Source organism: Harpia harpyja, chromosome 12 (genome assembly GCF_026419915.1).
Source record: "Harpia harpyja isolate bHarHar1 chromosome 12, bHarHar1 primary haplotype, whole genome shotgun sequence".
Taxonomy (NCBI): Eukaryota; Metazoa; Chordata; class Aves; order Accipitriformes; family Accipitridae; genus Harpia; species Harpia harpyja.
Window position 1 is genome coordinate 20,049,928 of NC_068951.1, and position 12,680 is coordinate 20,062,607.

The 12,680-nt window shown below is 49.4% G+C and overlaps 1 protein-coding gene across 1 annotated transcript in view; it reads right to left on the bottom strand.

Annotated features, from left to right (window-relative positions):
* Positions 1-2,378: 2,378 nt before the first annotated feature.
* Positions 2,379-12,680, bottom strand: part of GPC1 (glypican 1) — a 215,669-nt gene continuing 205,367 nt past the window's right edge. Inside the window, exons 5-9 of the mRNA XM_052804994.1 lie at positions 9,564-9,694; positions 6,307-6,426; positions 5,431-5,564; positions 4,080-4,255; positions 2,379-3,576 (exon numbers count right to left, since the gene is read on the bottom strand). Of these exons, the coding sequence (XP_052660954.1) occupies positions 3,359-3,576; positions 4,080-4,255; positions 5,431-5,564; positions 6,307-6,426; positions 9,564-9,694 (779 nt within the window). The 3' untranslated portion in view covers positions 2,379-3,358. The remainder of the gene's footprint in view (positions 3,577-4,079; positions 4,256-5,430; positions 5,565-6,306; positions 6,427-9,563; positions 9,695-12,680) is intronic.

Below are 12,680 nucleotides of genomic sequence, written 5' to 3' on the forward strand. Positions count from 1 at the left end.
CTTGTTGAGCCATGCCAGCGCTTGTCTAGCTGTCAGGTAACTATGGTTTGCTTTAGGTTTGCTTTAGTTTAGAGCGATACCAAGTCAATTACCTGGGGGAACTTGGCCGTTTCGGCTTCCCAGTGGAAGGTGGCATGGCCGAGCGCTGCCCCAGCCACTGAATTGCAGCAGGTCAAGGAAACCGCTTCAGGGCAACGAAGAGAACAGAAAAACTTAATAACCAGGAACTGACAAAAAGCAGCAGTGTAGGCGGACCATGTGAAAAAGTATACAAAATAAACCCAAGCAGACCCAGGGCTGAGGAGGGAGGAAGCGTCAACCCCAACATCATGCGCCTCCTGGCAAAGAGGGGGAAGAGCCCCCGGCACTGCCCTCGCCCGCCCGTGCAGACCTCGGGCTGCCGATGCTCGTCTGACCCCCAGCTCAGCTCCAGGAGGACTGAAGCAGTCGCCCTCGGGGCCCAGAGGGACACTGAAGTGGGAGCTCAACCCCAGCCAAAGGGGGAAGGCATCAGGAAGGGTTTCTCCTGCATAACAGTTTCTACTGTATCCTTGAGGCTTTGTCTTATTAATTTTGGACTATCGGGTTTTATTATTGTAACAAGACCAATAATTTGGGCTATTAAATTGTTAAAATATTAACTGGACAATCAGTAAATTCTTGGTTTCACGTTTAAGGTGTGCTCCCCTTGGAACCCGTAAGAAGCTTGTGAGGGTAACAGGCTGACAGCAAACGCTAACTACACAGAAATGGAAATGACAAGGACTTTCCTTTCAGTCTCCCATTCTGCAAAGCAAAACATTGACCTTGGCATCCATGTGTTAAAACTCCAATCCAACCCAACCATTTTTTGAAGAGGGTACAATGTTTTAATGCCCCCTCCCCCTTCTTTTTTTGCTTTGGATGTAAAGTTTCTGCAGGATTGGTTGTGGGGATTTCTGTAACTGAAGGCTAAATTTGTATTGGCGATTCTGGTTAAAAAAAACCCCAAACAAAAAAGATAGGAACTCTTTAGAGCAGTAAAAGTAACGTGGAACTTGCCATATTTCTAGAAGTAAATAAATCTGTATAAATCTGTGACCTGTATTTATCCACTCCTGGGTTCTGATGGTTCTAGTGGCATTGCTTGTCCTTTAGCCAACGTCGAGCATCCTGGCTTTCATTTCTGGAACCCTACCAGATTAGATCAGTTTTAACCTTACAAGGCGGTGAGTACAAGGCAGAAAGAATACCAAGTCAGTAACATTAGTCACTGTGACTTGGAGAAGCCAAGAAGTCAAAGCTGGCCTAAAATCTCTGCCTAGTTTGAGGTAGCGTCAGCGTCATTACCTGGCCCCAGGTGGGACCCCTGCCCCAGGGAGGGCAGGCAATAAGCTCCCTCCGCGCCCACCTGCACCGGCTTTTGGCGTTACCTTGCTCACGTTCTCATCTGCCCTTAAACTGCACATTCTAGAAACTGCTAATGTTACAAATGGTTTTTTTTTCCCTTTCTTAGTAAACAGCCAAACCCCAACCCCGTAATGTTTGCTCAGCCCAAAGACATGTCTCCTCTGGCAGGACAGAGGAGAAATGCTCAAACGTTTGCTGTGCAGACCAGTAAAGTAGGAGATAGATACACCTCTGCCCTCCCTCTCGCCTGCGGTACAAACACATTTGAAACTCAAACCCAACCCCTGGGCATGCTCTTGGCCCAACCAGTCACAGTGACTGTGTTGTATCTGTAACATCTGCTAAACCTACATCTCCAGCCGATGCTTGTCATACCTGTCAGGTACAGAAGCCTTCTGGAAGCCCCGAAGCACACAGCCCAACAAGCACAGACACTCCTACAGCTACATGAGGATATTTATATCTTTCACCAACCACCCCCAGTCTCAGAACCCGGCATGGAGTCCACCCTACCAAGCATTTCGGGGTCTAGGGCAGCCGCCTGCGTGACCCAGAGGCTGGTGTGTGGTGGGATGGGGCGGCAGAGGCTGAGCCTGGCCTTTCCCTGAGCCAAAACGGAGCTGCTGGCATGTGTCTGACCCGCTGTCTCACCCCGTCCCTGCAGTGGTTAGGGAAGGTGTGTGGGAGGATGGGGAAGGGACAGGGAAAGTGGAAATTCACTTAAAAACCTACAATGCAACAGCAACAAATGCCAAAAGAAAAAAATATCCCAAACAAAACGTGTCCCGTCCTCACGTGCCCCCCCGGTTGGTGCTACCTTGAGTCAGTCTCCTGGGTAGGGACACTGCCCAGGGCTAATCACTACCAGCCCTTCTCTGCCCTAAGGCAGCTGCCTGGGGGGGTCACTCCTGCACGTGCCCGGTGTGAGCTCTCACAACCAGTTGCAATGCTCCAGTTAGTAAAAAGTCCCTGTTCTTTCTTTTCACCAAAAAAAAAAAAAAAAAAAAGAGATTCCCATCCACGGCTGGGGCCAGAGGAGGAGGAGGAGGCAGCACAACTGTCTGTCAAGTGGAGAATCCTACTGTGCATATTTTCATCTCTCTGTTACCTATGACGGTACTGCACTGCAGGTAGAAATTGGACCATTAACACTTGGGTAAAAAATGGCTTTCCAACTAGCATGCAAAGAAAAAATACCCCCAAACCCCAACCCCTAACACTCATTCCCAGTCACTTAGATGTAGGAGACCTACATTTCAAATTGTCATCAGCTACGAGCTCTAGTCAAGAAACCCACTTGTGACCTTTCCAAAGAAAAAGGGAGTTCTGTGTTTTTGGGTCCAACAGCCACTGCCAAACTGTTTCAGTTCAACCCACCAAACCTGCTCACGCTCCTACGTACGCCACTGGAAGTGAAGGGCCATCTCTGCCTGCCTAGGAAGCACAGAGGAAAAACCTGGAAGAGACCCTGAATGCAGCACTTGAGCAGCGCTGACCATCTCAGTCTCTCCGCGTTATGAAGTGGCGTTGCTCTCGGCGTTGTCTTGCTTTCAGCAGCTGTATGGTAAGCAGCGCTCTGGCCAGCGGCTGGGTAACTAGATCAGGGCAATTGCGTATTCCACAGGAGGCAGCAGAAGAGCTGCCCTTGGAGGGGCCGGCTGGGTTCCCCCTGGAGGCCTCTCTGCAAAGGCTTGTTTCAGCCTCAAGAGCCAGTTTGTGGCAATAACAAAAGTAAAACAATGAGGTACGGAAAGAAGGGCCCAGCAATGGGGAAAAGACCAAGAAAGAAGAAAACAGCTCGAGCACTGCCAGAAATAGCAAACAACTGAAACCTTTTTCTCCTCCCTCTTTTTTTTTTTTTTTTGTTGCCAAGGTGAATTAAATATGTCCTTTGGTTGGTTGGTTGGTTGGTTGGTTTTGGCAAAGTGAAGCCCTCGGCCGCAGTCTCTTTCCTGGCTGTGCTAGTGAGTTACCGCCACAAGTGCTGCGTGGCAATGAAAGCCACCGAAAGGAGGAGGAGGAAGGCAGAAGGCAAAGATCTGCTGCTGGCCCCATTGATGCCATGTCCAGACTGCTTAGGAATAGCATGCGTTTCTGGCTGCCTGGTGCTGGGGCTCTTAGAAAGTCTTTTGCCACAGACGTCGTCAGGACAGCTGTCACCACTTCCAGAGCCGCTCATGTCATCACCTGTGCAGAGACAAACATGGGGTGAGCCCTGACTGCCTTCCTTATGACCAGTGATGTCCCTGCCTTCCCCTTGCTGCAACGCCAGGGAGCTCTGGCCACCAGCCCTGCCCTGGCCACCTCCTCCTCTCTGCATCCCCCACTATGGGATGCAAGCCCATACCTGATCTCCAGCTGACTTGAACCACCTGCTGCTGCAGCAGCTGGAAACCTCTGGAGCAGACAGGAGCAGTGGCCCCATCAGCAGGGCTGGACTGGGACTGCAGGGAGCACCCGAGGTTTCAGTAAGGTGCTGAGAGCAGCACAGCCTCCAGCCACCCCACAGCAAGTCGGCTGCACTCGAACAGACCCTCTGCAGCCCTGAGCCAAAAGCCAGGTGGCCACAACCCCTCTCTGCTGTCAGGGCCCAGCTGCAGGGCCTGCATGGAGGCCCATGCAGGCTGCCAAGGGCTGACTGCTCAGCCCCCCTCGCCTGCCGTGGACCTCACCGGTTCTGCTAAACTCACTTGCGTCTTGGAAATCCACATCATTCCCAATGTTAGCGTTGCCCAGCCGGTTTGTCATGATCTTTAGCTGCATGATTTGCTGGCGAATGGTCATATCTGGCTTGGTGATGTCCACCTCTACCTCCGGGTTGTTAATCTGATTAGCTAAGCCGTCCCCCATCACTTCAGGCAGGTAACTGTGAAGGAAGGTGACAGGTTTAGATGTCTCCCCCCAGCTAAGCTCACCTCTCCCCGTTACAGACACCAGTGATAACCCAGCCTCTTTGAACCTCAGAGAAGCTGCAGTCAGTGGTGTTGGCTCCATATGCTGGTGTTTGCTGCGAGGCAGCCAGCTCTACGGATGGGCGAGCCACGCTGCCATGGCCAGACCCCATCAGAGCCTGGGGCTCGCCCCGAGGCCACCTCAGCTTGCAGGAGGTGGTGGCCTTGCAGCATCACTGTCCCAGCATGGCGAGGGGTTTCCTGCAGGAGAGACTGCACGGGGCTGAGGGGTTGCTGCAGCTGGTACCTGTGGAGCCACAGTGACACTCCCCTATGGAAAAGCTCTGTCCATATGGGAAGCTGAGGAGCACCTTCATCCCTGCCCTGGTTAAACCCTGTGGGGACAGACACCCTGGGATGACTGAAAGCCCTCAGCCCAGTATGAGCAGACAGGCCCCCAGGGAAGCTTCAGTTAACTGGGAGCTGTCCATCAGCAAACAGAGCTGCGCAGTGCCCTGGCCCGTCTGCTCCTGCAGATCTGTGGCACTGCTGGCAACGATGTGAAATATGGAAGAACGAAAGGCGCCGGCTCCAGGCTGGCAGAGACCAGCTCAGCAGGTCCATGGAGAGGAGCGGAGAAAGGTGCATGTCCAGCAGCTGCCCGTCTCCCCTTACAGCCATCCTTTAAATGTCAGCCATCAGTGGGAGGTGTTTCTGCAGTTGTTTGATGTCACCTGGGTGCCTCCTCTCATGAGGGAACAGCATTTCAGAGCAGGTATGGATAGAAACACACGTATACAATTCTCAGCAACAGCTCTGGAGTTTGTGAGGTAAATCCAGCCCTTCTGCCTTCTGAGTGTACAAGGAATTGCAAAACTGCTTTGCTAGTACAAAACTACATGGTTATTTCATGGCAACTGCATTTCAATGCTTAACCCTCCAACACACAGCAAAACGACAACAGGCTTGACATTCCCAGGTACCAGCATTCAGGCATTCAGGAAATGCAGCATTTCTGTGGACAGGGACAGGCCTTTTGGCTCAGTCTGAACAAGTGGGGCTGGCTGAGGTGATGCATAAGTACCTTTTATCAAACCCTCCCTCTCTCACCCCAGAACACGCCAGGATAGCACCTTGACCCTCTCCATACCTGCCCTTGGTCATCCCGTTCCAACACTTGTCATCTGCTGCTGAGCTGGCCATTACTTTTTTGCTGCATAGGCTGCTGGGCAGGGTGATCCAGTAAGTCTTCAGGGCTGTCAGGTTCCCTTTGGCATCTAAAACCTGTAAACAAAGAGGATGCCCAGGGCTAGGAGAGTTCTGGGGCACCCCAGGGCTGTGGAAAGGACAAGGATTCTGCCTATTTTTCTGTTGTTTTACCACTACAAAGTCTGTTTTTATGCAGACGGGGATGTGTCACCAACCTTCCCTGTAAAGACCAACCGTCAACCCAAGCACCCAAGGCTGAAGGTTACATGCTAAGGACTGTGCTGGTACCATAAGATTAACCAGGAGAAGATCATCTTTTGGGCCATGAGGGCAATGCTGAGAAGCAGCCTTGGTGGAAGCCAGCAGGGCTCTGCCAGGGTGGGACAGGCAGGTGTCTGTGAATGAGGAGCCTCTGAAATATGGGACCGTGGCAGATCCCGCAGCTCACCATCCACAGAATCCAAAATCTCCATAGAGGAGGACTTTTGGCCCCAGTATCCAGGCTGGACAGCCTGAGGCTGAATGACAGCAATGGCAAGGAGCCTGTTCAGATAAGTTTGGCACCAAATCCCTGAGAAATTGGTTATCAGCAACCTAGACCCCAACCTTGTGCCAAGGCAAGATCAGATCTGCTTAGGTCATGCCAGCACTCGCTGATCTGATCTTCAGAGTCACCAGCAAAGGCGATTCAGCCACCTGCGGGGTGGTCTGACCCGACCCACAGGACCCACTGCTGCGCAGGCTGGGCTCCCAGGGCTCCCAAGGGAGGCAGTGCACCAGCACACCAGCAGGGAGGGAGCTTCGGAGGCAAACTCACCAGCATCTCCAGTGCTTGCGCAGAGGATTTTGCTTCCAATGCAACCTTCCCCCTCCTTTTCTTGTCATCGCTGCTGGACCCTTTTGTGCTGATTTTGGGATTTCCACAGCCTTGGAAAACCTGAAAAACAAACCAAAGTCTCCGTCCCATGTTTTGATACTATTTCTTTAATTAATTAGCTCTCCACAGTTATGGTTTTTTTTTTCTTCTTAAGTATGTTTATGTTTCCTACCTGCAAGATCTCCGAGATTCTGGCTTAGTTTCTGGTCAGGTTACTCTTGTGCCAGGATGTGTTTTCAGTAACACGGTAACATGTGTTACAGTAACTAGTTTTGACTACCTCTATCAAGCAAAATGTTCAGCACTAACCCAAAATTAGCACATGTTTTTGGATGAGTCACCAATGTTGATATTAAATTATTTCTAGCAATTTTATCTGTTCCTATTATGATTGAAAAATAAAATTCTGGGAAGAACAAGATGGGAGTTGCTCACACTTATTACACCAGTGGTGTGGGCTTCAAGGTTGCAGAGCATGTGAGCTTCACTGATTTGGACAACAGATCGAGGTGGGACTACCCCAATGACTCTTACAATCGGCAGCCCCACTCAGCAAATGAATGCCTCCTCCAACCAGGGGAGCGCAAAGACAGATGTGTCATATCTGTCAGGTTGGATGTTTCAGGGGCAAATGAGGAAGCAGAACTGATTTACCTCCTAACTTTGGGTACCTCCCATCATCCTAACTACCTGCCCAGGCGTGCTTTGTAGCCAAAGGAGAGCAGAAGCACTTTGAAGGTACAAATCCTCAGACTTTGCCTCTAGGAGGAAAGGAAGGGTGCCCTCGAAGCACCTGTTTCTCCCAGTCTCTGCATGATCAGTCCAGGCAATGACACCTCTGCTGCAGATAGCCAGTGCTCAGGCAACTGAGCCTTACTGTGGCAGGTGGAAGGAGTGCTCAGACAGCCAGATTTAATGAAGCATCAAAGGTCAGGAGGGCCTTTGCACTGTCAGTTTGATTCAGAAAACACCAGCCTTTACAAAGAAAGCCATCTGATTTGAAAACATGGCTCCAAGCTTGTTGTGGTTACCAGGGTGCTGTCAGAAGCTATCGATAAATTCAACTTTGCACGGTGTCCCCTTAAAGCAGAGAAATCAAGACCTCAGACAGGAGCACTGCTGATGTAGCTTGTGCCAGCTGCTGAATGCTTTTGCTAGTGGATTCTGACAGCCATCAGCAAAGTCCTAATCTAGGCAAGAATCCCTTTGGTGACAGTGGGTCTCGTTGGTGTGTCTGAGGGACATTCAGCCTAGAAAGCCCCCTCCTGGGATGCACTGTCCTGCTGACCAGATGGATCCAATGACTATGGCAGTTCAGCACCAAGCCAATTTGTTCATCTGTCTCCTTTGCTTCATGCAAAAAGCCCCGCCTTGACAACTGCATGTAAAGCATTTTCAAGTTGGTTCTACCAAAATAAAACAGTTTGATTTCACTGCTGTATCTTTCTTATTGGCTTATTACTGTTGTTAGCAGGATACAACTCTTTCAGGAGGTAAAAGCCCTGGGAGGTCTCCAGGACAGCGGCTCTTCTAGCAGCTCCAGCACACCATGGTATCAAGGCAATCCTCTTGCCAGCCTGAGGGCTTTAGGTGAGCAACACCCATTACTGATGGAGAGAACATGTGTTCTGCAGACTGAGGTGATCAATAGTTTCCTGCATAGTGACAGCAAATAGACATTTGCAGCCTTTGATAGCTCCTGCTGCCTAAAATCCATCAGAGAGCCACAGGGAGCGAGGGGGAGTGCAAGGAAGCGCAAGAGTGCTCCGTGGTGCAGTGAACACAGGGCTCAGTACCAAAAGTGTTTCTTTCCAGTTTTTCCCCAGATCCCAGGAAAACCCACAATTGAGGGTGTCACTGGGTCCAAGGGCCACTTCTGGCTCTTCTCACAAATGGCAGACAGTGCGCTCGCTCTAGGCTGGTAATGTTCGAAAGCCTGCTGCCCTCGGCCCTGAGAGAGAAGACTCCCAGGACTGGCCTCAGCCAGTCCCGAGCTCATCTGACAATGATATCCTTTACCTGATCACTTTGCCATGCTCAAAACCAGAGCTTAGAGCTGTAGCAATTTGCAGCTCTAGACGTCTGCTGCCAGTGTCACCAGCAAAGACTCCCATGTTCACCTGGTCACCAGATCATACTGAGAAGCTTATCAAACATGTTTGGTTGCTCCAGTCGAACACCAGTTGTTAGACTATTTACTCCTTTTCATTTTACCAGATTTACTATATGCCCCTCGGAAACACCCTTCTTTGCAGATGATGCCATGTTTTCCCACATCATGGGCTTGCTTTTATGTGGACAACCTCAGTCTCACCTAACAAGGGAAGAAAGAATATGGCCTTTCATGTCAGAAAAGAAACCTAAACGAGTACTTGGATGCATGCTGCTGTTAGTGCTTTGACGTGTGCCAGTGAATTCCTGCTTGGCTAAGCAATACTTCTGGCCCTACCCTTCTCCAAGACCCAGTTAGGACCTGCCCTGCTTCTTTCATCTGCATCTCTGCCCTAACTGTGGGATAGCTGCAGGACTTGGGGAATGTCTGGGCAAAAAGCAGAAGTCCTGGAGGGCTGTTTTTGTTCCCAAAGCTTCTCTTACCTGCAGCTACAGAGGTGATTGTGGTTAAGTGGATAAAGATAACTAAAAATAGAAGACCAATAGAAGAGAGATTCATGATATACTTCTTGGAAGACAGGTGATCATCAGAAGAGCCTGTTTTTTACTCTCCAGATGGACTGCCAGTTTGTACCTCTGTCCCACAGATACAACCTGATAGCCCAGTGTTTCCACTGCAGAACATCACCCCAGGGCAGGTTGAAGTAGCTGCCTTCTGTCACTAGGGACTGTGCACTTTCCGTAAATGCCTCAGCTCAGCCAAAATACTTCAGGACTCTTCAGACACAGAGGCACCTGACAGCAAATGGCACCATGCCTCCCACAGTCACTGCATATGCAGTCCCACCTTGTGTGTCTGTACCTAAAGGAGGCTGGCTGGATGTGGCAAGGAGGAATATTTGGAAACACTTGAGAAGGTTTTTGCCTGTGTAAGATGGGTGGTTTCCTATCATTAAAAGAGTGAGCATTTGATCCCCTTCATCCTTCATCTCCTTTAGTTCAGTTGAATAGTGAGCACAAAAAACATTTGGTCCTGGCAGTTACATGTGGTGTATTCTCAGCCAGGCCCCGGCACACGCTCTTACCTTGGCTGTGATCGAATCTTTGTTTTCTTGCAAGTTAGAAATTGCTTCAGCGATCCTCATGTGAATGGTCCCTATTACGGTGTCTACGTTGTACGGTCCATCAATCCGATCGGCCACTACGACCAGGGAATCTAGTAAAACACGACAGAGACATCTCTCATCAGACTCTGTACAAATCAAGTTAAAGATCATGCTCGTGCTGGGCGGGATAAGCTGTTGGCCCCTCAGCAGGCTTGTTGGGAGACATCTCTCCATTTTCACTGCTGCCCAAGTGCATGCTTGTTTTCCTCTGGCATGGGACAGCTGTCCCTTCCCAGCACATAGGTAAAGCCACCCTCAGTGGCAGAGGAACAGAGGTCACCTCCTGCAAACGGTAAATGCAACCTGTATTCACACAAAGTGACCAACATTTCCTGGGGCGCTACAGAAAGGAAAAATGGAAAATTGGTGCAGAAATATTAAGTAATGCACAGCAATACTTAGCCCTAACCCTCCTAACTCATTGCATGTCTTCAGCAAAGCACTGCAGCCAGCAGAAAGTGGGAGAATTGGGGTCAATAAAGTGCCAAAGGTACAGGATATGGGCAATAGCTTCTGTGGCAGTGAAGGAGTGAGAAAAGGAGTAGTTCTTCTCACCATCACCTCTGGAAGGACAACATGTGACCAGCCAGGGAAATACCAGGCTACGAAGGCAGAGAAGCAGACCAAAATGCCCACAACTAAAATGGTAAACATGACAGGAAGTGACTGAGGGGTGCCTCTTGATCTCAGCTCCTCTTACCTTGGGAAGCTCTGATGTCCAAGTGCTCCTGCCTGGCCTGGAAGCTCCTGTCTTGATGGCTGCTTTGGGACAGTGCTTGGCTTACACAAAAATTGCCAAGCTCTGCCTGCCTCCAGAGATGATTCTCAACACTCCAGTTGGGTCTAAAGCAAGGACAGACTATACGCTCACAGGGCTCGGGGCACTGGGGAATGGCACTGCAAAGGAAAGCTGACATCCTTGCTGTCCAGCGAAATTTAAATAGGATCTCAGGGCAGGGCCAAAACTGGGTTTGGACATCTAAAATGGGATCTTAACCAGGTCTGACTTTGCCAGTCAAAAATTCTAAACCTGAAAGTCACTGCTATGCTGCTGCTGCTGCATCAGTTTCCTACCACTTGTGCTTTAGTAGCCCGGAGGCCAGGCCATGCATAAGCTTCATCATTGGCATTCAGTTACGTGTGACCCCAGATGGCTCCAGTGTGGTCTGTGTTCCCCAGGGCACACCAGAAACCTCTTGGCAGGACAAGGGATCTGTCAGAGCGCTGGGGTGGCCTGTGCTTATCTGGAACAGAAAGTGCTTCATGTTCCTGTGGCCTTGCCACATGGAAGAAAAGAATTGCAATGGCTTCACGTTGGTTCTCCTCTACACAAAGAGGGTCAAATCCCAGGGTCTAGGTTGGCGATCTGTACCATTTGTAAATGGAGTTATTCATTAGGAGCGATTAATTCTTCTGTCTTAAATCCTGATAATTCACCCATCAGCCTGGCTGGAGACTGTCACAGCAGATGGTGTGATGCTGCAGAAAAGCTTATTCAGCATGAGTTTGTACTGCCGACGTTATTCATGAGCAATGAAACCACCAGGTGAATTGTACCTGGCAGTTCAACAGAGTATCAGTAAAACATGTCCTTCAACCTACACCATGCCACAGCATGTATGTGTCACCCATGATACCGCTTTGAAGGCCTGATGCTTATCTTTGAGCGGCACAGCTACTTTCCTTCGAGCAGGAGTCCAGTCAGCTGAGGCACAACCACAGACCACTACCATTTCAAACCTGATAGGAAAGTGTTCAGTCCCTTGCCTGGGCAAGCCAGCAGGACTTGGCAGAAAGACCCCAAATGATTTCCACCAGATCTAGGTGAGGTTTGTGCAGAAACACTAGGTCCACAGTGGATGTAGTGTGTTAATAACAAAGGTCTGATCCTGAGCCCACTGTTGTCAATTTAACAGCACGCTCGACCCTCACAAATATGTTCTCTCTGCTATTACACGATTGATGTTCAGACCCTGACACAGCTCTCAGAGAATGACCAAGCTGGGCAAAGACTAGATGAGGGACAGCACAAACCCACAGAAGATACCAGATCATGCCCACAGGGCTCACAGTCCAAAAGCAGGTCCAGCCTGCGGGGAGCAAGGGCAATAGTCAAACAGCTGGGAGGGTTCAAACCTCAGCCAGTCTGGAGCATGTATCACAAAATACTCTTCGCTCTATAATACAGGATTTAACAACATGCAAAGTCACAGCTTGGAAACATTATGTATTTATTCTCGGCACTTAAAAAGAAAAAAGGTTTTGCTGGTTAGCTTGAGCAAGAATGGAAACAAGGGCCACAGTTTCCAAGTTAATATGCTCTCTTTTCCTGCAACACAGTCCTATGGCAGTGCTGATTTCTAGAGCTAAACATGTCATACAGGGGGGTAATGTTTTTTTGTATTCTGGGAAATAACATCTCCTGCAACATTAAAGAGCTTGCAGCTTAACTTTGCTGCCACTCAGGGGTTGCGGTGTCATCTTTGAGACTGTATTTTCCAGACAATTTTAGCTTGCAGAGGCATTAATGTTGAGATACAGACATTTAAATCAAAGGCTGCACCCCCAAATTAGCGATAAATTATGTTTGAACTACTTACTATAAAAATCGCCCTTAATTTGACCTGCCTTAATTTGTCAAATTGAAAAAATAACTGTGTTTAGTGTAACAAAATCCTCTCCAGCTACACAGGATGGCCTGGAGAAGGACGAAGAATGGACAATGCCAGTGAACTGCTACCTTTGACTCTACTCTTGCTCTAGTCCTTGATCAAATTGTGACCTTTGACACTAAAATGTACAACTGCAATTTGAAAGAAGCTCTAATTTCCTCCTAGCCATCACCCCTTCACATTGTCTCTTGGGGAAGAGGAAGCCAGAATAAGTGCAAATTTCACCCAGAATTGCCTCCCTGTCAGTCAAGGAGAGCTGTACATTGACCTTTCAAGAGACAGGTAGTCATCCTGCCAGGAGAACAGTGACAGGTAACAGTTGGCTTGCTCGGGTCAGAAAGGCCAAAGCGCCATCAATGTCATT